At 36.9% G+C, this 27,050-nt stretch overlaps 1 protein-coding gene across 1 annotated transcript in view; it reads left to right on the top strand.

The window, feature by feature from the left end:
* ATP11C (ATPase phospholipid transporting 11C (ATP11C blood group)) overlaps window positions 1–27,050 on the top strand; it is a gene marked incomplete at both ends in the record, with an annotated part of 150,336 nt that overhangs the window by 68,305 nt on the left and 54,981 nt on the right. Inside the window, 6 exons of the mRNA XM_084259229.1 lie at window positions 5,053–5,172; window positions 12,827–12,916; window positions 15,846–15,926; window positions 17,741–17,848; window positions 24,858–24,986; window positions 26,731–26,834. Coding sequence (XP_084115355.1) covers window positions 5,053–5,172; window positions 12,827–12,916; window positions 15,846–15,926; window positions 17,741–17,848; window positions 24,858–24,986; window positions 26,731–26,834 — 632 coding nt within the window. The remainder of the gene's footprint in view (window positions 1–5,052; window positions 5,173–12,826; window positions 12,917–15,845; window positions 15,927–17,740; window positions 17,849–24,857; window positions 24,987–26,730; window positions 26,835–27,050) is intronic.

The following is a 27,050-nucleotide window of genomic DNA, read 5'->3' as shown; positions in this document are numbered from 1 at the left end:
TGGCAGAGGCCGGAGAGAGAGCTTTAATCACTTAAGAAGATGCAGTAAAAGCAAAATCTGAAAAGTGTGATTTTAAGGTTTGTTTTAGAGTTAAGACTGTAAATTACACATCAAGATGATTCTTCTTGGCTTGTTAAAATGAAGTGAGCTTGGAAACCTCAGCAATTTGACCACTGAATACATTGTAGCAATTTAACCACTAAGCCTAATACACTGGCAATGTTCCCTGGCACTCCAATGCTCTTCTTGCACCTACCCCTCCAGCCCTAATATAGAAACCCTGGCTTCTGGGAGCATTTTAATGAAAGTCTGAAATTTTGATGAAATACTCTATCTTTATTTCAATTTTGAGTTCACTTGACCTTTTAAAGACTGATTATGCTGTTAAAAATAATTGTGCTTCAGAGAAGAAAATAGCTTTGTGGCTGGGGTGCCGAGGACAGTTTTAACCATTGCCAAGCTTTCAGATTTTTAATAAGAACTTTTTGTTTATTTTTGAATACATTAATTTGCTTTAGTAACTCACAAAGAGCAGCCTGATGACCAATAAAAACACTGCTTTGGTTGCCAGGGATGACGACATTGGTTACTTGTTGGTAACTCTAGTAGTTTTGCCTATGTCAGGGTCTGTAATTTTCATTATCAAAGATCTGAATAATTGATGGGAGACTAACCACTTGCAAAAATAATAAGGATTGAAGGAAACTAATTTTCTGAGCAAATTAAAATGGTTGGAGGGAGATAATATTTGAGGTTTATTTGTATTTTTATCTTCTCAAAAGCAAATTGTCTAAATTATTTAATTAGAGAAATATAAGATTAATTATGGCTGGTATACTAAAAACTTGTGGGATGCTAGTTAAGGGCAATTACAAATTCAGAGCGATTCTGTAGCTGTAATCCTTAGCCCTCACTGCAAATTAGAATTGTCACCTGGGGAGCTTCTAGAAAAATTAAATTAAACATCAGATATTAAATAAAAGACCCTGGCATTGGTATTCTGTTTAAAACCAATGTGTGAACAGAATTAAAAATCACTGGTCTATGACTAAGTGATAAATTTAAGTCTACCTGGAAAGGATGGAGAGGTGAGCGCTGTTCGGATCCTGTGCCAACTTTTGTAGTGACGGTCTTGTACTGAAGTCTCTATTTTCCCTCACTTTTATTGAATCAGCGGTGTGGAGACAATCAAGAATATGTTATACTTCCCATTGCTCTCTGTGTTTTATGACCAGCGAAGGCATAGTATTTTAAGATGATATTATGTGTCTAACAGTGCCATTTTACTCTGGTTTTTATTGAGAAACTATCTTGGTATAAATTATTTTCTTTTTAAAAAACAATATTTGGTTTATATGATAGAGGTATAAATCAAGAATACAACAGGGTGATATTTATCTTGAAGAAAAAAATGAAATTGCTTTCTCTCTTAATGCATATATTATAAATATACCTTAAATATTTTCCCACACTTTTTATTGTAGTGTTTGATGTGTCATTAAAATAGAATTGGTGCCAGCATATTAGAATTCTTTTAATGCTGTTCCTAAGGCTGTTTAGATGGGAAACAATTCAATACAGAATGGAGTCTTAATGAATTAAAAGTCATTATGAGGTGGCAGAAATCATACCCTCCCACTCCATACTACTTTGCGTGCCATCCAAATGGGAAATATTTTTATGATTCCCACTTGGAGTTTCTTTGCTTTGGCAAAGGCACCTACATTATTTGCAATCACAGGAGCTAAAACCACTATTTTATCACTCTACATTGGCAGCAAGTGGAAAATTACAGTGAATTTACACATGAGTTCAGCACTGCCATTTTTACATGAACCAAACAATATTATACAGTGGCAGCAAATTCCACTAGAAATTGCAGGTTCATCAGATTCGAGGATGAGACAGGCATATGAAAGTCATCTATTTCACCCAGCCCCACCCCCAGTCCTCTGGGACCTCCAAACCCATACCCACCAGTTCTCAGGAGACTTTGCTCTTTTTATAAAAAATGCTCAGGAGCAGACAGTCTGTCTATGCCTTCTCTCTCTCTGGCCCCTGTTTCTTCCTCTAACAATGATCACTGCTAGGATGTGCCCTCTTCACCCCAACCTGCACTGCAATTTCAATCCATTTTCTCCAATTTGATGGAGATAGAGGTCTCAGGCTTTATTCAAAAGAGATCAGAGATGATGTATGGGGAAAGCTCTTAATAAATCTTTAAGGGCCTCCCTGGTGGTGCAAGGGGTTAAGATGCAACCTATGAAGCAATCCGCAGCCGCTGCAGCATGAGTTCAATCCCCCGGCCGGTCAGGGAGCAACCCACATGGTGCAGCAGACCTCTCCTGTCTTGGCCTGCTGCTCCCCTCAGCAGTATACTTAAGTCAATCTGCCTGTTCTCTTCTCCACACTCTCTGGTGAATCCTTTCACTCCCCCACACCTCTGGCCTGTGCCCCAGCCCTTGTATGCATTAATAAATAAATGTTATTTAAAAATAAACCTTTAAATGCTACCCAAATGTGGGGGATTCATAAAAACATCAGATGACTGAAGAATTGCCTTATGCTTATTCCTTCCCTTTGTTTTCTGAAACATTGTTACTGCCAGAGAAGTTACAGACAACTCAGGATTGGGGAAGCACTAATTCATTTTCATTTTAAGTTATTAATCAGTGTCCACTGTAATTGAGGGGAAGAATCTACCCTGGAGAGCAGGAAACATCCTGCCTCACTGACCCTCTGCCTCCCTACCTTGTCTCTTCCCCTTCCATATGTAAAAATGACCTGAGACCTGGCATACAAGATAGAGCTCTTCCTTATTTACTCTGTAGTCATTTCTTGCTTGTGTGAAAAGCTAAACCACCACATTAATATTAAAGATTGTAAAATTATAATGCATATATGGACTTGAAATTTTTATAATCCAAATTGGTATGTTATAAGGTTCCGGTCTGTTGTAGGGACTACAATGACACCATTAACTTGGCAACAGAAGATGAGGCTAGGGGTGAAACAGAATAAACTATACTTTTGGCAGGTATATTCATTTTTAGTTTATGTCTCACAAAATGACTACAATGGCAAATTTGGTGTTTTTATCAGCAAGCTGTATGTTTTGGTTTCAAACAGAGAAGTCAGACCCTTAATCATAGTACATGCAGCTACCACACTTGTAAAGGTATTGTTTACTAACTTCCAGAACTGTTGGAAAATTTACATGCTGATCAGATGACAAAGGAACTTGTACAATCAGTTGTTCTAATGCCCTGGTTTTGTGTAGGGAGGTAAATATCTGCGCTTTCCAGGAGTGATACTTAATGACTTTTTACAGTTTGCAATGGATAGAGGATTTACAGCCTCCCTTAGCCATAGTACATTTTCAAGAGTTTCTTTATATACAACTTAAATCTCTCCTACTTCAACTTATTACAATTACTTTTCAAGCGATTTCCCAACAGATTTTGAAGACAATACCCCTACTAAATACTTAATAAGCTTAAATGAAATTTGTAAGGCAAGAGGCCTTATCTGTACTTTGGGGTGATTATTTTTCTAACTAAAAATCATTTCCCCTGTATTAATCTATATAAGGAAGCAAAAATTCAGATTGAAATGCATCCAAACATAGCAGACATTTGGAGAACTTTGCTTAAAGTGATTATTTGCTTAAAGCAACTATTTGGGAGATAGATTCACATCTTTAACCTCTAAATAAATCATAAAAAGGGAGGGAAGTCTTTGTGACTGTATACTTTAGATGTTTTAGGTTGGTGTATTCTTTTAAAAAAGAAATTATAAAGTGGGTATTTGTTGCTCTCATGCTTCCTTTGACTTAAATATATGGTCGCCTAAAACATGATAACATTATCATCAAAGGAGATATTCCTGAATTTATGTAAATGCATTAGCCCTCATTTAAGATTAAAGAACAGTGAACCCTCAGTGAAATAAATAAAAGGGTGAGGCAAAATGGAGCTCAACCGTGGGACTTCTAGAATCAGCAAATTTACCTTTTAAAACTGTAAAGGAGTGTTAAAGATTATATTGGCTAGAGTAGACCTTTTTGACAATAGGCCTAGGGGATTGCAAAAGAGTGTTTTTCTTGTAAAGCCAAAGAATTAACATTCTTTGCAGAAATAGTTGGTCCTTCCGTCAATAGAAATAGGAAAGTCATTCTATTTGTGATCTGAATAATACTTATTTTGTATTTAGAAATAATTTGCAGTCTTTCTGTGGATTAGTAAGGTAATCGACAAGTTTGCCTTCAATAGTTGTTATGTAGTAAATTAAGTATTCTCAGCTGACCTTTCCTAAGTTAGTGTGTTGCTGTGATGGCTGAGATTCAGTGGGTGAAAGAAAAATGACTGGCATGAAAAAGTTGTTTCTCTAGGATACTTTCTTTTCTTTTTCTTGCTCCATTAAAAGTTTTTTTATTTCTGGATATAGTATATGCACACTGTTGAATAATCATGATTTATAAAGGATAAATAAAAAGCCAAAATCCCCCACCAGTCTGTCATGTTCCTTTCTCCTTACAAGGATAGAATTCTAAAGTCATTATGCTCTCTGATATTCCCTTAATGTTGTATCTTCTCTGTAATTCAGCAACAATATTAAATAGATGACAGCTGTAGAAAATGGAAAGCAGGTGGGTTGTTGACCATCAGAGTAGATAGCCCTGGCAGGACAACTGGTTGGTTGACAACAGCTCCTGTCACATAACTTCCAGGTGATGCTGTATCCCTTCCTTGCACCTGGATGGTGCAAGGAAGGGGCAAATAGAAGGAAGCCTCTTGTTTCTAGGATATTTTAGAATTGCCACCTTGGCCTCACTCAGAACAGTTGGCTCAAGCATCACTTTTACTAGTCTTCAGTAAGTCAGCAGCTAAACGGTTTTAGTGGAGTTTGAAAGTCCTAACAAGGTTTTCTCTTCTCCCTACTTATCTGTTTCTAGGCTATAGCCAAATGTGCTCAGACAGGAATTCTGAGCTCAAGAGAAGCATGGAGAAATGTGATGAAAAAATTGACTTTTTCCTTCTTTCTCTTGGTCAGTGTGCTGGAGAAGAGAAACGAGTTGGCACACGCACAGTGTTTGTTGGCAATCACCCAGTATCAGAAACAGAAGCCTACATTGCACAAAGATTTTGTGATAATAGAATAGTCTCATCTAAGGTAAGTTGTTTATTTTAACTCAATAGATGTTCATATATAGTAAGTCAGAGAATGCACTTATTTTTACTTAGGCTTCTGGGGAAGCTGGTGCATTTATATATGTGTACATGGATATGAACTTGTATCAGTCATATACCCACTGTAGTAATTATTCCATTGAGAGGCAGCCGTTTGTTTTGTTCTGTTTTATGCTGAAAGGTAGGTGTTTTGTTTTGGGTTTTTTTGTGTGTTTGTTTTTTGAGTAAACTTTGTTTTGTTATAGCTGAAAGAGCGTTCATTCCGTTGCCTTCCGTTATGATTTCACAGTACCTGTTGATTATACATATTACTTTCAGGGAATAACTTACTTGCTCAAAGCTTCCTGAACTGCCCTAAGTAAATGGACAAGGTTGTGAATAATTTGCATTCTTCTAGATGGTGCTACCCTAGAATGACATTCGTTGGTGTTTCTATTCAACGTGGCGCTTCTCATGTACACTCCTGGGTCTGAAAGGGTGCATTCTGCTCAGTACACTGCTGGAGTTACTAAGAGTTCAGTCACTGCAACAGTGTCCCATTTAAATAATCATTTTACTTCCGCATAAGATAGTGAGTGCTGAGAGCCATGGCCTGAAAGTCTGAAGGACTATGTTTAAATCCTGTCCCCGCTCCCCACTTACCGTGTGACCTTGCCCAAATTAATGTCTGAGTCTGAATGATCTCATCAGGGAAATTGAGTTAATATCCCATATATGAAAGCACTCTGTTTAGTTCCTAGTACTCAGTAATCATCATTCTACAAGCATTAGTTTGCTGATCTATATGTTTGCCCGATAAAGTTAGGTGCTAGGTGCTAGGTGCTAGATGACTGGTCCACTGCCATATCTTGTAGCTTGGCACAGATCTTGATCATTTTCCTCCTTTCCTTACATACACCCTGGCAAGGAAGATCAAAAATGTGGGTGATGATTGTTTCACTTCATGTTTGCAAACACTTAGGATGTGAAATGCAAAATTACATCCTTCCTTAAAAAATTTAGCATTTTGGTTTTCAAACATACATATGATTTCTCCTTTGGATAGTAATGTATAGTGGAAATTATACTTAGCTAGATTTACATGTAAAATATGGACAGATTGAGTGAGTGCCTGATGAGCAGATCTGTAGAGCAATCTATAGAATACTTGAGCAAATCTACAAAAAATACCTGTTTCCTATCAGTCTTTAACCTTACAGCAGAAATTTTATCCTCAGCCAAAAGTTTCTATACTTGTGCCCAAGATATAAATAGTCCTTTCACTGAAAATTGTGATTCACCCTGTGATATCAAAGAAAGCAATCAATTACTTGCCCTTTGATTCAGAACATAGACTTGTGGAGATGAAAGATCCTAAGAGAGGGCCTCCCTGGTGGTGCAAGGGGTTAAGCACCACACTATGAGGCAGTCCACAGCCTCTGTAGCATGAGTTTGATCCCTGGCTGGCCAGGGAGCAACCCACATGGCGAAGCGGACCTCTCCTGTCTTGCCCGCTGCTCCCCTCAGCAGTGTATTTCGGTCAGTTTGCCTGTTCTGTTTCCCACTCTGTCTCTGGTGAATTCTCTCATCCCCCGCACCTCTGGCCTGTACCCAGCTCTTGTATGCATAAATAAATCTTTTTATTTTTTTAAAGATTTTTATTTATTTATTTATTTATACATACATACATACATACATACATACATACAAGAACCGGGGTACAGGCCAGATTCGGGGGAGGGTGAGAGGATTCACCAGAGACAGAGCGGGGAACAGAACAGGCAGACTGACGAAATACACTGCTGAGGGGAGCAGCAGGCGCGACAGGAGAAGTCTGCTGCGCCATGTGGGACCCTCGCCGGTTGGCCCGGATCGAACAGGCACTGCAGAGGCTGCGGACAGCTTCACAGTGCTGCGCTCAACTGCCTGCACCACCAGGGGAGGCCCTGCATAAATCAGTATTATCCACTCCTAGGTATTTACCCTAAGGACACAGAAACATCAATTCCAAAGAGCACCTGCACCCCTATGTTTATAGCAGCGCTGTTTACAATAGCTAAGCTTTGGAAACAACCCAAATGCCCAAAAATAGATGACTGGATCAAGAAGATGTGGTACATATACACCATGGAATACATGGTGTATATGTAATACAGCAATCAAAAAAGATAAACACATGCAATTTGCAGCAACATGGATGGCGCTGGAAGGGATCATGTTCAGCGAAATAAGCCAGAAAGAAAAAGAAAAATACCGGATGGTCTCAATCATAGCAGGAATCTAGAAAACTTAAATAAGGGACCAGGAAAAAGAATAACTATAAGAAAGAAAATACCAAAATCAACAAACAACTATGAACCAGAGACACTCTATGGGGGGTGGGGGGCGGGGAGGGGAGGGATTGGGGTCAAAATAAGGGGGTTGCAATTGTATGGGGAATATAAAAATAAAAAAAAATTGTATACAAAGAAATGTATATAAAAAGAAAAGAAAAGAAAAGGTAAACACAGAAAACTCCAAAAAAAAAAAAAATCCTAAGAGGTCATCTTGTTCAACTCACTAACTTGACTACAAGTAAAGAGCCCCTTTTATATCATTGTGCTGTTTGGATACCTTTCTCAGTTTTCTCTCTCCTTTTACATCAAATAAAGTATAAAATATTTTGTAAGGAATTGTTTTCCATAGTGTTTTATATGGAAAATGGTGAAGTCACACACTTGATTATAAAGTGACTTTTTATTGAACTAGTCATCATTTTGTTGTGATATACTTTGTGTTTTCACATTTTAAAAGAATGTGGAAGACTCAGTTTAATTCACAATTCTTTTTGCATTTAATAAAATATCTTTCGTCAATAAAATAGAATGCTTTCAAAAATAATCAGAAGCCCATGGGGCAAATAAAAATTGCTTTTCAATGGAGTTGCCTATCTGTCTGTCTGTCTGTCTGCCTGTCTGTCTGTCTATCTATCTATCTATCTATCTATCTATCTATCTATCTATCTATCTATCTGTCTGTCTGTCTGTCTGTCTATCTACATGTGCATTGGAAACCAGAATAAAGAAGTGAAGACTCCTACATTGGTACACTAAAACATCTTTTCTCTCTGTAAATATGTTTTTCTAGTTACACTAACTGATCTGCTCTAGAGTAGAAAAAGGAATTAACAATATACTTTAGAAAAAACCGAAATCTTCATACAATGGATAATTATAAGGGGTTAGTATACAAAATAATGGTAAAGACCTTCATCCGTGTAGGTCTAAGACCTGAGTTTGAATTTAAAGATACCATTTAACCTCTGTTTCTAAATTTTTTTGCCTGTAAAAAATGGAGTTAGGATTGTAGTGAGGATGAAAGAAGCCACAAAAAGCATTTAAGCACTGTGCTTCACATGCAGTGACACTCAATAAATGGTTGCTGCTGTTGTTACTTATGTTTCTGTGATAATGCTGATAATTATTATTACAGCCCTGAGCAGTACTATTGATTTTCCTCAGTCTTGGGTGTTTTGAACGTGTGGTGTGATCTCTCTTAAAAAGAGCCTCTGGGTCCATTCTGGAGAGAACATCAGTTTCATAATTTGACATTTCCCCCCTCCTTTTGTCTTTTGACTGTATTTGTACCCATATCTTTTAATTAAAGAAATGTGCAGTTTATAGAATATGTTAACTGCCTTCCTTCCATGTTCATGGCACATGTTGATTTTCTTTCTCAAACGTTCAATAATAAAAAGTCACCTTCTCTTAACTTGGTGCTTTTTGTTATACTGTTTACAAATATCAGTAATGTCTGTAACAATGAGAGTAGGTTTTGTTAATGCAGATACTGCTATGAATGAACATTTTGACATACTTTAAATTTTACTTATAAATTTAGTTTTCTTTTTCCCTTTTAAAACATATGCTTCCTGGGGCCTCCCTGGTGGCACAAGGGGTTAATAAGCACCACACTATGAAGCAATCCAAATCCTCTGCAGCACAAGATCCATCCCCAGTAGGCCAGAGAGCAGCCCTCATGGCGCAGCAGACCTCTCCTGTCTAGCCCGCTGCTCCCCTCAGCAGTGTATTTCAGAGGATCAGCCTGTTCTGTTCCCCACTCTGTCTCTGGTGAATGAATCCTTTCACCCCGGCATCTCTGGCCTGTACCCCAGCTCTTATATGCATGAATAAATAAATCTTTTAAAAAAAAAGAATAAAACATATGCTTCCTTTAGGAAATGTTTTCTGCAACCTTACTGCTTTCATGCACCCTGCAGGGACCTTTGGGAATCAGCAAAATTTTGTAGCTGTAGGAAATTCTGAAAATCCCTTTGGTAGCAGAAGGAGCATTTATTGCATCCTGTACTGCATCCTGCTAGGATCTTTCGATTCCATTCTATTTCTCTGTTCTACTTTTTTTTTTTCCATTTAAAAAAAAACCCTGAACCTCATCTTGAAGGCCCTTCAGCATGATAAGAATCAGTGATCTCCACCCAACTTTGTGAAGGTATGCCCAAGGTCACACAGTAATCCTGTATGAAAGAATGTCTTGGATTAAAGTTTCAAACATAAAATTACTCTAACGTTTTCCTCATTTTAGCAATCAGAATGAGAATTTACTAGACATCTCTTTGCCTGAGTCTTATAGAGCTCACTTAAGATACATTTTTAACTTGTTTCTAAATCTTAATTCAGTGATGTCCTAGTAATTCCTTTGGTTCTTCTGAATTTATGGTGGAAAGAGTGATACTTAAAAAAAAGAAACTTCTGCTTGACATTGGCAATGAAAATGAGAGCATACTGCTATGATGTTTAAAACTGGATTTAATACCTACACCAACGAGACTTAATAAATTGGATACAGCAAAGTGAACAGTTACTGAAGTAGGGCTCTGCTTATTTACAACAATCTTAAAGTATAGTTATTTTGTTCCATGGCCTCCAAATTCTCCTCGTAGAAAAGTCAGTAGAAAAGTCAGCATTCCTTAAAGGCCAGTCACAATTGACTGTTAACTTTATTCGCTACTTTAGTTCATTTTTTATTTACTTCCCTTTTTCTTGTTGATACAAAGACATAGTAGAACAAGTTGTTTGTCACTTTCACTTCTCTTTCAGAATTTTTAATGCTAAATTGGAAAAAAATTTCGACATTGAATAAAAACAATTTAAAGCCCACTTTTGCTTAAAATGAAAACAGACTCTCAACACTGAGGTTCATTTCAGTCTCCCGCCTTTGAATTAGGAAAGTTATTTAAAAAAATTAGAACATTTTTGGTTTTAAATCATAGGTGATAGATACTTGAAAGGGTAAACCACAATTTTTTCACATAATTATATCTTTAGAGGCCACATTTGTGTACGAGTTATTTAATTCACCACAGAGCAGATGTAAAATGCATTGTTTATGCTTGGGGAGCTGACATTTTTCTGTGGAAACCTTTTTAAACATGTTGTAAATGTGTAAGTTTAAAGTGTTTTTAAGTTTATAGTTGCATATTAAGATTATATAAAAGATCAATTTACTGACTTCTAAGCAGAAACTTAACTTATGAAAGAAAAAAATCTTGTCATCATTGTCTCCGAAACAACTGCTATAAACATTTTCTTCCTGTATATTAACATTGTTTTGGGCTTGTAGCAACTGACTAAGCCTGAGTCCACATTTTACATGAACAAGTCAGGTTTGTTTGGGTTTTTTTTTTTTTTTTAAAAGAATTATTTATTTATTTATTTATTTATGCATACAAGAACTGGGATATAGTCCAGAGGTGGGGGGTGGTGAGAGGATTCACCAGAGAGAGAGTGGGGAACAGAATAGGCAGATCTACTGAAAAACACTGCCGAGGCGAGCAGCGGGTGAGACAGGAGAGGCCTAATATGCTTTATGGGTTAGCTCCCAGGCTGGGGATCGAACTCATGCCACAGTGGCTGGTGATAATTTGACAGTGCTGAGACTTTAACCCCTGCGCCACCAGGGAGCCGCCCCACACAAGTGGTTTTTTTTTTTTTTTTTTTTTGGATTTTTTTTCTCATATCTGTAGAACACACAAGTTTTAATCGAAATTTCTTCTATGCCTTCTATGTGGCAAATACCATGCTGTGGAGAAGGGGCTTATGATATGCCCCCTGACATCTTAATAGTTCATGACCTGATACAGGAGAGAAGAGGGGACACAGAGCAATAGTTTTCTATAAAGGGAATTAACCAGACTTCTTTAGTAAGTTAAAACAGTGGTAAAGGAACAGTGGGCTCCTAGAAACAAAAACAAAAGGGTTTCCTTTTGATGTGTTAACTCCCCATGGAGGCTCCTAATGTTTGTTTATTTAATTTAAAATCCTTTAGTTAGAGAACAGAAGGTCAGCAAGCCAGAAGCTCAGCAGTTCCTCTGTTGAAGTTTAGCTTATTGTTTTAGAAGAGTGATCTTAAGTAATTGGGACAGTTAAGTGTGTCAGCTTCAAAGTGACCTGCTCAGTGGTTTTGAGCCCTCTTATTTTTGATCACAACCTGCCTTGGACCTGATGAAAAGTGTGGACAGTGTTCTTCCAAGTAATGAATATTCACAAACAATTCTTTTCATTTTGAATGGGCTTCCTTGAGGCATTTCCAAAAATCCTGGGGGAAGAACCTTCTAGGTTGGCTGTTGTTGGTAACTTAGCTCCTCCACTCATTCTTTTGAGATTCCCTGAACCTTGAGCAGCTCATAAGCCTTAAGAGAGAAGTTAGCAGTAAATTCCCACATACTGTGTTATGCTCTACAACTTTGGCTTTTCAGTCACCTTACCTAATTTAATGGATATGCCCTCAAAATTATGCAGATACTTGGAATGGAGACCCTTCAAGTGTACATTTAGACCTTTAGGTTAAGAAGCATTCCTTTCTGGTTTCTGGTCTTCTTTATTAAGATATTTAGAAAATCCAGCATCTCCTCGTGATATTTAAATCGTAAGTCCTTGAACTTAAGATATCATTGAGAAAGTCTGTGCAGTATGTTAGTTGGCCCAAGAGTTATCTCCTGTCCACTTATAACTTAGCGTTGAGGGTTTTATCCATTAGCAATTACCAAGCCCAGGGTGATATATTGTGGATTAAAGTGAACACTCTATAACAGAGGTCTGTGTGTGTCACTCAGCTGTCACAGAGGTGGAGTTACTGGTAGGAATAGAGTTATATCTGTAATAATGACCAAGAGCCCAGAGTTTAGCTGGAAATCAGAGGAATTATTCATTCATCCAATTTATTGACTGTGTTATGTCAGACACTGTACTCATTGGAGAAAAAGTAATAGGAAAGAAAATGAACAACCAACCCTTACAGAATCATTGCCAATTAATGGAGACTTTTTAATAAAAAATATATACTCATGTAATTATTACTGCAGCGAGTGCTGTCTGGAACAATCTGAGGTGCACATTACAAGGACTTAATTTAGATCTGGTCAAGGAAAGCAAAGGTATTTGACTAAATGGCCCAGTTGTAATGCTCAAAGTGAAAATTTCATTCCTGTCAAAAGTGTTTATAAACTATACTTCTAAGTATATGCTTATTTGTGTGTGTGAAGTTTGGGTTTTAACATATTTTCAAATTATTGTGATAATCTGGACCCATATAAGTCATTACTAGGATTTTTCAAGTTTCCTTTCTAATAATATTGTGTTTTCTTTCTTCTTCCCTTACAGTATACACTTTGGAATTTCCTCCCAAAGAATCTGTTTGAACAGTTTAGAAGAATTGCAAATTTTTATTTTCTCATCATTTTCCTTGTACAGGTAAGAGTTCCATAAACAGCCACTCAACTTTTAGAAACTTAATTACCGCAAACACATTTTCAGTCCATTTCTAACCTTAAAAATGCCTGATGATAGGGCCTCCCCGGTGGCGCAGCGGTTGAGCGCTGGGTTGAGAAGCTGCCCGCAGCCTCTGCAGTGTTGGTTCAATCCCCGGCTGCTCCCCGGCCACTGGAGGAGGGCTCCACATGGCGCGCAGACCTCTCCTGCCGCCCGCTGCTCCCCTCAGCAGTGTACTTCGGTCCTTCTGCCTGCTCTGCTCCCTGCTCTGGCTCTGGTGAATTCTCTCACCCTCCCGCGCTTCTGACTGTACCCAGTGCTTGTATAAATAAATAAATAAATCTTTAAAAAAAAAAAAATGCCTGATGATAAAAAGATGTTTCAGGGCTTACTGTAATACCTTTTAAAGTATTAATATTATATTTTAATATTTATGTGGTTTTTGTATTTCTAAAGTAGCTTTTTCACTTGAAAACTTCGTTACTTTTTAAGAGACTTTCATGGATTTTGTATTTTTGTCCTAGAAGAACATATATTGTATACCATTAAATCTAATAGTAAATATCAAAATTGGAAATACAGTTGACCCTTGAACAACCTGGGGGTTAGGAGCCAGTATATTTACTGAAAAAAATCTGCATATAAATGGATCCACACAATTCATACTGACTAGTTCAAGGGCCAACTACAGTCCAAATTAGTAGTTTTACTTTGTTAAATTATACTTTTAGCTTAATTGAAAATTCATCACAGCTTCCTAATTGCACATTTTGTTCTTCCTCATTTGCTCTGTAGGTCCACTTCTTGTGTTCCTGCTACTGTTTTGTGTTTTAAAATTTTAGGCATATTGAAGAAGGGGAAAAAATAAATATCAGCTGGTTTCACTTATGTGTGGAATATAGAAAAAGCAAAAGGTCAAAGACAAACCTTGAAAGCTGACCATAGTATCTATGAGGCATCCCGGAGGGGAGGAAGCGGGAGGCAGAGAGAAAAACACAAGAGAATATGATTATGGACTATGGGTGCTTTGGTGATTGGAGAACTACGGCGACCACAACTGAGGGGAGAAATCCTATATTGTCCAAAAATTAGCAATGATAGAAGAAAAAAGTACTATATTCAAACATTATTTTAATTATTGAATATAAAATTTTAGACATTAAATTGTATCTTCAATGTTTAAGTCTATAAGCTATTAAAAATCTTTCCTTCACCAAACTTACCCCCTGAAAATTTTACTACATTAAGGGTAGAAACATCCTAGTGAAATTGCTCAAATGCTTTGTTGATGTTAAGTGCTTCTATTTATCCACTTTAAGACTTTGAGTAAATGGTCCTCTAATTGAATTTAGGCCTGCTACTTAATGCCAATCTGGTTTGTTATATGAGAAAGAGCCAGTTTCTATCATGAATGATGGAACATATGAAAAGGAACTCTCCATCCACGGTCAGATGCATTGCAAACCAGCATAAAATAAACTACAAGGTTTATGCTTACAAGAGTTGTTCTTCTTGGTGTTCAGTGCATTTCAGTTTAGTTCAGCAAACATATACCCAGTGCCTACTGTGTGCCATGCTGTAGTTCAGAGAACAAGGATGGTAGCAGTTGCAGTGAAGATCAAAATTTTTTTTTCTACCCTTAAGAAGAAATCTATAACCAAAAGGACAGCCACATATTCACGTAATTTAATATAGTAAACGTCATAAAAAATGTGTGAACAAAGTACTAATGGGGTATAGCACCCAAGAGGAACTTGAGAAGACTTCAGAGAGTAGGTGATATCTGAACTTTGAAGGATTAGAGGGAATGCCAGACTAGTATCTTAATATGTGCACAAAGACACTGCCATATAAAAACTTGTGTCTGTAATACAGGATGTGGAGCAAGGACAGGTCTGGGGTGGTTTCAAGATAGGAGTCAATAAGTTGTGAGGAGAGGTTGAACTCATGATCCTATGTCCATCAAATCTAGTTCTCCTTTCACTATATCCTATTTTAAGTGAGTGACAACATCCACCCAGCCATGTTAACCGGATGCTTGGAAGACATCTTTAACCATCCCATACAAGAAAAAAAATTTTTTTTACCAGTTCTGGCATTTTTGCCTCCTAAATGTCTATGAAACTTCTTTACATGTCTGCTCTTCCACCCTCATCCAAACCTTCATCTCACCCAGATTACAGCAGTATCCTCCTCAAGGATTCCCTGTCTCCTCTTATTCAGCAACAGTCCATCTTCCACAAAGCAATGAGGATGATCTTTTGAAAATACAGTTCTCTTGATATGACCTCCTCCCGCCTAAAAGCTTCAGTGACTATAGTCCTAAAGGACCCTGCTTGCTCTAACTCCTGTCTGCCTCTCCAGGCCTACCACACTGTCTTGCCACTGACTTCATTCCCTCACTATGCTGCACCCCATCCTATCATTGAGACTTTGTATGAATTGTTGGCTGCGCCTGGAAAACCTCCCTTCGTGTAGTTAACTTCTACTTATCCTTCAGATCCTCAGCATCTCACTTGTTTTAATGTCTATTTTTTCCTGTCAGCAGCCAGCTATATGAGGGCAAGGACTTGTTTCCATCTTTTTTAAAGCAGTATCTCTAGAGCCTGGCTGATAGTAAATAGCACAGGTGTTAACAGAATAGTGTTAAACGAATAGATGGTAATGAGTGGATATATTGCAGTAAAGGGGTTAATCCAAGCTGTGATTAAAACTAAACCTGAATTTATGACTATTTTCCTAAATTAACTACTGTGTGGATTACTCTTGATTTAAAGAAAGTTAACACTAACCATGCTACCAGGACATGTTTTATACGTATTTCTGTCTAAAATATTTGTAGCATGTAAGTGCTGCATATGAGTCTATGGCTTATTTTCATTCTACTTTCCGTTTAATTTCTTTACCCTAGGTCACAGTAGACACACCAACGAGTCCAGTTACCAGTGGACTTCCACTTTTCTTTGTTATAACTGTCACAGCCATCAAGCAGGTAAATGTCTTCCTTACAGTTATGCCTGCATTTCAGCCCTGTCTGGTTTGAATTTCATTGTTATAGGATCTTTTTCATATTTATAGAGTCAGCAGAATCCTTGATGAATTAATTTATATTTAATTCTGTTGCAAACCTATTTAAATAATTGTTAGATACAGCTTTAATTTCTCTGATCCTTTCCTCATTAATATTTTTATGTGGAAATGTAAGCATGAAAGAAAAATTTGGGTAGAAGGTACAGCTCAGTTGAGAAATGGGAGGTGAGTTTTTAAGTGTGCATTCATTTCTTCAGTGTAGCATAACTGAAAAATTCCAATGCTAGTTTTTGTTGTTGACTATAGCAGAGAAGTCAAGAGCATAAATACTTTAATTTGGTTGTCTTTCCTTATGCTGTTAAAGAGGGTTGTGGGTAGAGGAAACTTGTCTCTTGGGAAAACCGGCAAACTGCCAGTTTGTAATGTTGATGTCTTCAAAGTATTTTGAGTACTTTCATGTGATAGTATCTTTGAAGAATTCCAGGTAAAATTGAAAATAGGAAACTAGAGGTAAAAGGATGGTTTAGCAATGTGTGTCATGTACTGGGACAGTCAACAGGTGCTGGCTAATTTCAGACATACTCAGAGTTATCAAAGCACTTTAAAAAGCTTCCCAAAGTTAAAACGATCTTCCCAAAATGAAGATCTGCTTAACAGCACTGTGCACAAGGGTGCCTTTCCTCTTGGGGTTATCTGGTCTTCTATCTTTCCTACCAGGAACTGCAAGAATATTTTATCAAATGTTTCATTGCTAAATAAAGACTTTTGGAATGTTCTTCCCCTTAGGGTGTTAGGATTGTTTTCTTTAGTATCATAGAATTACTGCTCTATGAATAGCCTCTGTGGTTTCCAAAAGCTTTACTAATTCATTTTACTCCCAATACTAGCTCCTGTTAGGTCCATTCTTTCCTCACTGACATCACAGAAAGTGCCTTATGAAATGATAGCCTAGCTTTGTCACAAAGAGGGACAGAATAGGAATGAATATAGTACCTAAGGAAAAAAGGGGAAGCGATCAAGAGTTTTCAGCAGTTATATTTGAAAAGGCACATACAATGTTAAAAAAAAAAAGGTCATGTTCAAACAAATGAACATCCTTCTTCCTTAGTTCTTTTGGCTTAAAATCTACTCCAGACAAAAAGCCCAAAGAAAAAATGAACCATAAGACCTTAGGGTGATTATTGTGATTATTTTAAATTGTGAAAATTGAATACTGATTTATGTTTTATCATCCATTCAGCAAAGAAGTGTAACTGTTGATTTCTAAAGTTTACCATAGATTCTCTACTAAAATAATTGTTACTTGCCTCTACTAGTTTCTGTTCCTGGGGTGGAATTATATTTCTTAAGAGATGTTTATGCCAGCGCTCTACAACAATAGAAAATAAAGCCTAGAAAACTTTTTTTAAAAATATAGAAAATTAAAAAAAAAATTTAATAGTAGAAAAAAATCAACATTAATTTGAATAAGAGTAGAATTAGAATAATAAATCATAATCCTTCACAGATGGAGAACATTGAAGCTCTGATTCTTCTGTTTTCATTAACAGTGAAATGGTGAAACCCTTTAACATGACATATTTACCTAAGAGGTATTTTAAAAGCATGTTTTGGTTTTTGCTATGAAAGCATACAGCATTATCTCTAGCATTCTGAATTGAAATTCCTACCATAAGTATAAATATCAACTGGTGACTCATGAAGAGGGCTATAAAAATTTATTACCAACTTTATTACTTTGTTAGCTTATTTTTATAGTTATTTTTATCCTTCTAGGGATATGAGGATTGGCTGAGACACAGAGCTGACAATGAAGTTAACAAGAGCACTGTTTACATTATTGAAAATGCAGAGCGAGTGAAAAAAGATAGTGAAAAAATCAAGGTATCAATATTTGGAGTTCATTCTTTTTTTCATTGTGGTAAAAACATATCATCTTAAAATATATAATTCAGTAGCCTTTAGTATATGCACAGTATTGTACAACTATCAACATTGTGTGATTCCAGACAATTTTCATAAATCCAAAAGGAAATCTCAATAGCCATTAAGCAGTTGGGCCGAATTCCTACCCACACAGCTCGCTGCCCCAGGCCCTGGAAACCACTAAGCTTTTTGGTTCTATAAATTTACCTATTTTACATAGTTCATATAAATGGGATCATTGTACTATGTTATCTTTTGTCTCTGGCTGCTCTGAACATAATGTTCTCAAGGTTCATTCATAATGTAGCATATGTCAATATTTCATTTCTTTTTCTGTGAATAATATTCTGTTGTATGCATACACAGTTTTTTAAAAGATTTATTTATTTATGCATACAAGAGCTGAGATACAGGTCAGAGGTGCGGGGGTTGAGTGGATTCACCAGAGACAGAGTGGGGAGCAGAACAGGCAGATTGACCGAAGTACACTGCTGAGGGGAGCAGCGGGCGAGATAGGAGAGGTCTGCTGCGCCATGTGGGCATCTCCCTGGCCGGGGATCGAACTCATGCTGCAGAGGCTGTGGACAGCTTCACAGGTTGTGTCTTAACCCCTTGTGCCACCAGGGAGGCCCTGCATACACATTTTTAATCCATTTATTAGTTGATGGACATTTAGGTTTTTCTACCTTCTGGTTGTTACAAGTATGCTGCTATCAACATTCATGTAAAATTTTTGTTTGAATATCTGTTGTCATTTCTTTTGGATGTACAGTAAATACTTAACATTGTTGATAGGCTCTTATAAACTGTGACTTTAAGTGAAATAACATACTGTATGATGAAACCAGGTCCTTGAATAACGTCCTGTTTAATGTCATTTTATTACAACGATGAGATAAAAAGAATTCTTGCTGACCTTGAACTAAATGACTGAACTTTATTCAAGGACCTGCTATATACCTAGTATATACTATACTATATTACTAGGTAATGTAATAATTCTGTGTTAAATTTTTTCATGAGCCACCAAACTGTTTTCCCCTATAGCTGCACCATTTTACGTTCCACCAGCAATATATGACAATTCCAAGGTATTGTTTTTAATTTTTATTCACATTGATCGTTGCTTATTCCCCAATAAGACTCCTCTCAATAAAGTTTTAGAATTCTCCACATCAAATTTTTTGTTTCCAACAGATTTTATTTTAATTATTATTACACTTTATATTCTAGAGTGGTTTTAGGTTCACAGCAAAATTGAGCACAAGTACACAGAGATCCCAAATACCCCTGTCTCCATAATTTTTAACTTTGGAGATAAAACTTCTGTGTGTGTGTGTGCGTGCGTGCGTGTGCGTGTGCGTGTAAGGTACCAGTATTGTTATCCCCCATGAAGTGGTTTCTTTAATACAGTGGATGATTATATTGACACAGCATTATTACCCAAAGGTAATCATGTACATTAAAGTTCAGTCTTACTATAAATTCTATGGGCTTTAGAAAATGTATGGCATGTATCCATCATTATAGTATCATGAAGAATCCTTTCACTGCCCTAAACATATTCTGTGCTCTGCCTCCAATCTCAGGCAACCACTAATCTTTTTAGTGTCTCCATAGTTTTGCCTTTTCTAGAAAGTCAAAATCAGACCATATTTAACTTTTCAGATTGGCTTCTGTCATTAAATAATAAGCATTTAAGTTTCCCCCATGTCTTTTCGTGGCTTGATAGCTCATTTCTTTTTAATGCTGAATAATATTCCATTGTCTGGACATACCAGTTTATTTTTCTATTTATCTGCTGAAGAACATTTTGGTTGCTTCCAAGTTTTGACAATTATGAATAAAATGCTCTAAGGACTCATGTGTAGGTTTTTGTGTGATCAGTTCATTTGGGTAAAATGCCAAGATGTGTGATTACTGAATCTTATGGTCAGGGTTTATTTAGTTTTTATGAGAAACTCAATCTGTCTTCCAAAGTGCATTTTCCGTCTTGCATTCCCATCAGCAATAAATAAGAGTTCCTATTACCCAATATACTCTCCAGCATTTGGTGCTGTCAGTGTTTTGGATTTTGTCCATTGTAATAGGTGTGCGGTGATATCTCCTTGTTTTAATTTGCAGTTCCCTAATAACAGATTTTGTTTCATATGTGTACTTTCCAAGTGAGTATCTTCTTTAGTGAGGTGTCTCTAATGTCCACTTTCATAATTAACTTTTAAGAGTTTTTATTTTATTTTATTTTTTTTTATAGAGGCATGCTTTTTTATTTATTTATTTATTATATTTGTTTGTTTGTTTTGTTTATACATGCACTGGGTACAGTCAGAAGCGCGGGAGGGTGAGAGAATTCACCAGAGCCAGAGCGGGGAGCAGAGCAGGCAGAAGGACCGAAGTACACTGCTGAGGGGAGCAGCGGGCGGCAGGAGAGGTCTGCGCACCATGTGGGATCCTCCGCCGGTGGCTGGGGAGCAGCCGGGGATCGAACCGGCGCCGCAGAGGCCGCGGGCAGCTTCGCAACCCAGCGCTCAACCGCTGCGCCACCGGGGAGGCCCCTTAAGAGTTTTTCATATGTTTTGCCTAACAGTTCTTTATTACATGTACCTTTCACAAATATCCCAATCTAAAGTTTTTTTTCACTTTTTATTGTGATAAAAGCACTTAACAGTGAATTTGCCATCTTAATTATTTTTCAGTAGTGTTAAGTATGTTCATATTGTTCAACAGACCTCTAAAACTTTTTCATCTTGTGGTAGTCACTCTTACCCACTAAACACCAATTCTTACTCCCCCTAGCTCTTGATAAACACCCTTCTACTTTCTATGTCTGTGACTTTAACTACTTTAGATAAATACTTAATATGAATGGGATCATACAGTGTTTATTCTTTTTTGACTGACTTATTTCACTTAACATAATGTCTTCAATGTAGCATGTGGCAGGATTCCATCTTTTTAGGGCTAGATAATCCAATGTGTGTATATGCCACTTTATTTATCAGTTGGTAGACATCTGGGTTGTTTCCTCCTCTTGGCTATTGTAAATAATACTGCAATGAGGACAAGTATCTTTTTAAGATTCTGTTTTTGATTTATTTTAGAGATAACCCAGAGTTGAAATTTCTGGGATGAATTATTTTTGTTGTAACCCAGAAATAGGATTTCTGGATAGGTAATTCTATTTTTAATTTTTTGAAGAACCTTCATATTGTTTTCCATAGTGGATACATCATTTTACCTTTGCACTAACAATGTTCAAGGCCTCTAATTTCCCTGCCTCCTCTCCAGCACTTGGTATTTTCTGTTATTTTGATAGTGGCCATCCTGATGGCTGTGAAGTGATATTTCATTGTGATTTTGATTTACATTTCCTTAATGGTTAGTGATGTTGAGCAACTTTTAATGTACATATTGGCCATTTGTAAATTCTTTTTGGAGAAATATCTTCCCAGGCTCTTTGCACATTTTCAAATTGTTTTTTTGTTTTTGATGGTGTTGAGGAATTTCCTTATATATCCTGGATTTTAACCCTTTATGAGATACATGATTTGAAAATATTTTCTCCCATTCTGTAGGTTGTTTTTTCACTCTATTGATTGATGTACAGTTTTTAAGTTAGACATATTCTCATTTGTCTAATTTTGATTTTACTGTCTGTGTTTTTGATGTCATATCTAAAAAATCATTGCTAAATCCAATGTCCTGAGGCTCCCCCCCCCATGTTTTCTTCAAGGAGTCTGATAGATTTAGGTTTTTAATCCAATTTGAGTTATTTTTTATATTATAAGGTCCAACTTCAATTTATTTGTTTGTTTGTTTTTGGTGTGTTTCCCCAGTATCCTTTGTGAAGAGACTGTCCTTTCCCCATTGTGTAATATTGGCAACCTTATCCAAAATTATTTGGCAGTGTATGTTAAACTCCATGAGAAGTGTGAACCATCTCAGTACATTTAGGTTGATGCGTCGATGGAAGAACCAGAGCACAACCTTTGTATATTTCCATTTGGCACTAAAGCCTGATAATCCCTATGAGTATCTTACTCTGTCTAGCTACTCGTCTTTCTAATGCCAAAACTCCTACTCCTTCCTTTACAAGTAACTTTTTATCACTGGAACTCCTTAAGTCCTATTTCTCAGCTCTCTTCTCCATAGACCTGTGATTCTGTCCTGTCTCATGGCTTCATTTGCCATCCAAATGCTAAATGAATCCAAATTGCTCTTTTCATCCAGAACATCTCCTTGAGGCTCGGGCCTGACAGTTCTCTCTGGACATGAGTAAGCGTCTCCCAGTTGACACGGCCCAACCAGATTCCTGATTTCTCCTTCTTCCCGCCTGCCTCTAAGCCTGTTCTTCTCATCTCCTCTGTCTTATTTAATAGCGTTTTCTTCAGTCGCGCTGTTACTCACCCAGCTGCTCAGGCCCAACCAAGGATGATACAGTCTAAGCAAAGGATGATATAGTCTTTATCTTTTGTTTATTTTTTGCTTCTCTTAACTCCTATATCTATAGTACAGAAACTCTACTGACTCTCTTAATCACAAGTCACCTGTTTCAGTCATGGCAAGAAGCATTGGTTTCATACCCAGACTTACTTTGATTCAAAGTCCAACTTTTCCTCTTTCTGCTAGTCGTAGACAGTTTTCCTAACTTCCCTTTGCCTCAGTTACATCACTTGTAAAGAAGAGGAAATAAAAGTCTGTATTTCGTAGGATTATTGTGAAGTGAGAATTGAATGAGTTAATATGTAAAATTGAGTGCTTCATGTAGTTATGTAATATTTACACATTAACTATTATTTTCATCTCTGCTACTTTCACCTAACTGAGTGCTTATAATTTTTTGCTTAGACTATATCAGTAACCACTTGTCTTATCCATTATTCCATTTTCCCCGTGCCTCTACTTTCCCTGTTCTGCAGAGTTTCTTTATTTTTTTAAATAAAATAAAGTTGTTCCTTTGCTTCAAAACATTTAATGGAATTACCATTGCAGTGAACATGCAGTCCCCACCCCACAGCCAAGCAATCAAATGCTTAGCCATTTTTGTTTTGTAAATATCTCTTCCCACACACAAATAATCCAGAAAGAACTCAATTAATTGACACTCCACATAAGAACATGGACTGATTTGATTAGGATTATACCTGGTTGAGATCAACCTCAAGGCAAAGAAGCCTGGTGAAGGAAATTTGGAAGATGGAGGTCTTTTTATATGGGGCTTAGGGAGTTTTGAAGGGTGACTACAATGTCAGAAAGAGGACATGAAAGGAAAGGGAAAAGGTGTGGGAGACTTCTACTTTACTTGTTTCATGTAGTGCCCCCAGAGCAACAGATTTAATGTTATGCACTTTATAGGCTGCCTTTGGTTCTCATGCTGAATAATGCTGAATTGCTACAATGTGACTGGCTGAGGTACTTCAGATCCTATCTACCCTAGTTCAGCATATGGGATGCAGAGAATGGAGTAAAGGAAAAAGAATAAAACAAAGATATTCTGAGAAAACGGCTTTTAACCTATTTCAGAAAATAAGTATTTTTAAAGTTTAGAGAAGTGCAATGAAAGCAGCTTTCTCACCTGAGGTGGGCCTGAAATACATTGTAAGATTCAGAGAGCAGACTTTGAAAGTGCTTCTATATACTTAAGTATAGCTTGTGGTTTTATATAAGCAACGTGTTTATGCAAGTGAGGAAGGAAATAGCCAACAAAATTAAACATTATTTACAAATTACTTCAATTATTGATGCTGTTGCTCTTGGCTACTGGTGAGGATTCGTAAAGAAAATAATATTGTTCCTAAATAGGTCTTGAAGTCCTCACCTTTATCTGCCAAATCATGTTGCAAGTAGAAGGCAGAAATGTCATTTGTTCATTTAATGTTTCACAACCAATGTGTCCAGATTGGAGTGCCAGATATTGACTCCCTCCTACTGTGGCTTATGTACTGCCGCTAGCAGGCTCCTGCCTCCATCTAAGGTTGCTATACAAAAGTGTCACTTATCCTTTTCTGTATGTGCCACAATGTGGAAACTGTTAGGAAGCACTAGACTGGCTGATTTCTTAAACTGTTCCCAGAAAAGATGTCATGAGTATTCATAAGTTGGGAGTAAAGTAGTTGCAGGATATTAGCAATAATTATAATTAATACTTGACCAATGGTGAATATATGTGCCAGGTACTTTACCAAACACTTCACCAGTATATCAGTCCTGTAGTACTTGCAATCATCTAGGCATTTACTCAAGGTGATAAAGTTAAGTGACATAGTTGGGACATAAACTCAGGTTTCAAACTTCTACCTTTCAACCAGTGTTGAATATGGTTCATGAGTTCTTTGCTAATGTTTTTCCTCTACTTGACCTTAAGGTTATTGCTGATTGTTTCTCATTGCTGTATTAATTGGTTCTTCTGATAGCAGATGAATTGTTGCAACGTGATCTATCTGAAAAAATTTTTTTCAATGTTACAGGAAAGAATAGATACCTTGAATTAACTTAGGTTTTCTGAGCACTGAAGAAGGAACTGGCGCTCAGCAATAATAGCTATTACCACATGGAAGGCAAACCATGTTGAAATATGTGGAATACAGAGTAGGAGTCTGGCTGCCCAGTGTTTGTGAAGTGCTCAGGTTGAGACATGTAGATTTTCTTGATTCATTCATGAAGATGACAATGGTCATTGTCTTATCAAACAATGCCAGAAATGTCAGAGAACAAACAGGTTCTGGAATGCTGAAATTGTTTAAGTGCAGTACTAAGGTAATCTGAAGCATCATAACTCTCTGTGACCTTAAAGAAGATTTCAACTGTTGAGTAATACTTCTTTCATCAGCTTTCACGTGGTGTAAGATGCTGAGACACTCTCTAAGCCCCAGAGTAGGAGACTTCTTTGTTACTATTTTGACTTCAGTTTGAGGTATACTTTGTTTGGAATGAAGAGTATTTCCAATTATCTCTCTCACCATTCTAGGTTGGTGATGTAGTGGAGGTACATGCAGATGAAACCTTTCCCTGTGATCTTATTCTTCTATCATCCTGTACTGAGGATGGAACCTGCTATGTCACTACAGCCAGTCTTGATGGAGAATCTAATTGCAAGGTAATGGAAACTAAACCTTGTGCAAACATTTTGAGTATTCATACAATACTTGTTCCCACTACTCCCTAATCTTTTTTTCTTATTTTTCCCTATTTGTGTACATTTTGTATTTGAAAACAACTTTTATATAATTGTCTTTGAACTTCTGAGCAAATACTCAACTTTGGGGGAAAGGGTGGGGTTGGGTAAGGGAAAACCACACCCCAAATAAGAGCAACCACATTTGTTATAGCACTGCTTGCATTTAATGTTGACATAACCATTCAATATTTTATTTAGGCTTTTATAAATGAGAGCAGTCGTAGGCTGAAGCTGTAACACTAAAAATAGCTTCATGTACTCTAACCTTGCAGTTTGATCTATTTTTATTTTTTAAATTTTTTTTAAATGTTTGTTTCTGGCATATTAGAAAATATAACCTGGGATAAAATTATTACTTTTTAAATAAAACCTTAGGCTGTAGTTTGGCAAATGTTTGCTTTACTACAACTAGGAGGAAATTATAAATATGTTAAAGTAAGTTTGTTCAAACTGAAGGATAACTTACTTCCCCAGTTCCTCCTGGCACAGTCAGTTCTTGGCCATTGTCCAGAGCTCCACAGGGCATGAAGATGTATCCTCTCTTGGCCACCTTTGAGGAAGAGTACTAATGTGCTCACCTCTGTGGATCCTTGGAGGACTTTGCTTGTTTATTCCATCTGGGGTTGAGGACACAGGACTCAGTATGTAAAGAAGGAAGCTAAATGTCTGCTTGGTAACTAATTCTGTACTTCAAGGGCATGATGATAAACTAGTCCAGTTGAAACAGTTCAAAAACAAAGTCTTATTTGAGGAAATGTCAAGATAAAAATTGAGAAATTTACCTAATGATTCCCTAATAGGGGAAAAAGTTGTTTAGAGGATGAAAACTTGAAAGTGTTTCTTTTTTCAGTTAAGTTGATCTGTTCAAGTCAGCTGAAAGCACAGAAGTTTTGAAAGTCAGGGGACAGTTTTAAAGATAACTCAGGCATTTCCACAATGTTCCCTGCAGACCGCCAGCTTTCCCTCCTGCGTTAGTGGTGCGTTTTTGAGTACACATGAGCCCTTTTTTGATTTATAAATGGGTTCATTGGAGTCTGCCTTGAGTTCTGGGTGAATGAAGTACATAATGTACACTGGTAGAATATTCTACTGTCTGACTAAGCCAAGACATATCATTTCTCTTCTCCCTCTATGAAATGTAGCCACTTTGAACATTTTCAAGATCATTAATTATGTTATTTGTGTAATGAAACTATTGATATTTTTTTTCATGCTCTTGGCAAAATGTTAGTGTTCTTATGACCAAAAGGTTATATTCAGTTTATATGTGCATATTTACATCCCCATATACTGGTGAGCAAAATAAAAGGTCGCAGTTCTATAAATAGGAGGAAAAAATAAATGCATTTAATTCTTCATGGGGTTTTCAGTTAATTATATGCATGCTACAAATGGAATTCTCTGTGCTGTCATTGTCAAGAAAAGCTTTCAGTTTTTTCATTATCTTTGAAATCCTCTTGCAACAGAGGATTATCTTTCTAATTATTTGTAATATATTATATAAGAATAATACCATAGAACTTATGCACTGGGAAGTAGGCATCAATATTTGTATGATTTTGGCAAAGTCTCTTTCTCAAACTATGTTCCTTGAATCAGGTGGGTGTTTGAGTATGAAAAGAAACTTTTGTTTTGTTTTGTTTCTGCTGCTGCTTTCATGTAGACACACTACGCAGTACGTGATACCATTACACTGTGTTCAGCCGAATCCATTGATAGCCTCCGAGCTGCAATCGAATGTGAACAGCCTCAACCTGACCTCTACAAGTAAGTATCACCTGGTTTCATTTTATTGCTGTCTGTTGGCTCTGCTTCTGTTTGCTTCCAGTATTGCAAAGAAACATCTACCACTTACCAGCCTCATTTCATTTGTGTTTTTATGAGCTGTTCCTTCCTTCTGGCAGGGAAATGAATCAAATCGGCCTTGTTCACTACCGGCCTAAGATAAATCATTATGGGCCCAATCATCTTACTTGTGATTTT

The sequence above is a fragment of the Talpa europaea genome (genome assembly GCF_964194135.1).
Source record: "Talpa europaea genome assembly, chromosome: X".
Classification (NCBI taxonomy): domain Eukaryota; kingdom Metazoa; phylum Chordata; class Mammalia; order Eulipotyphla; family Talpidae; genus Talpa; species Talpa europaea.
Note: the sequence above shows the minus strand (reverse complement) of the source record. Positions and strands in the feature narration are given on the sequence as shown.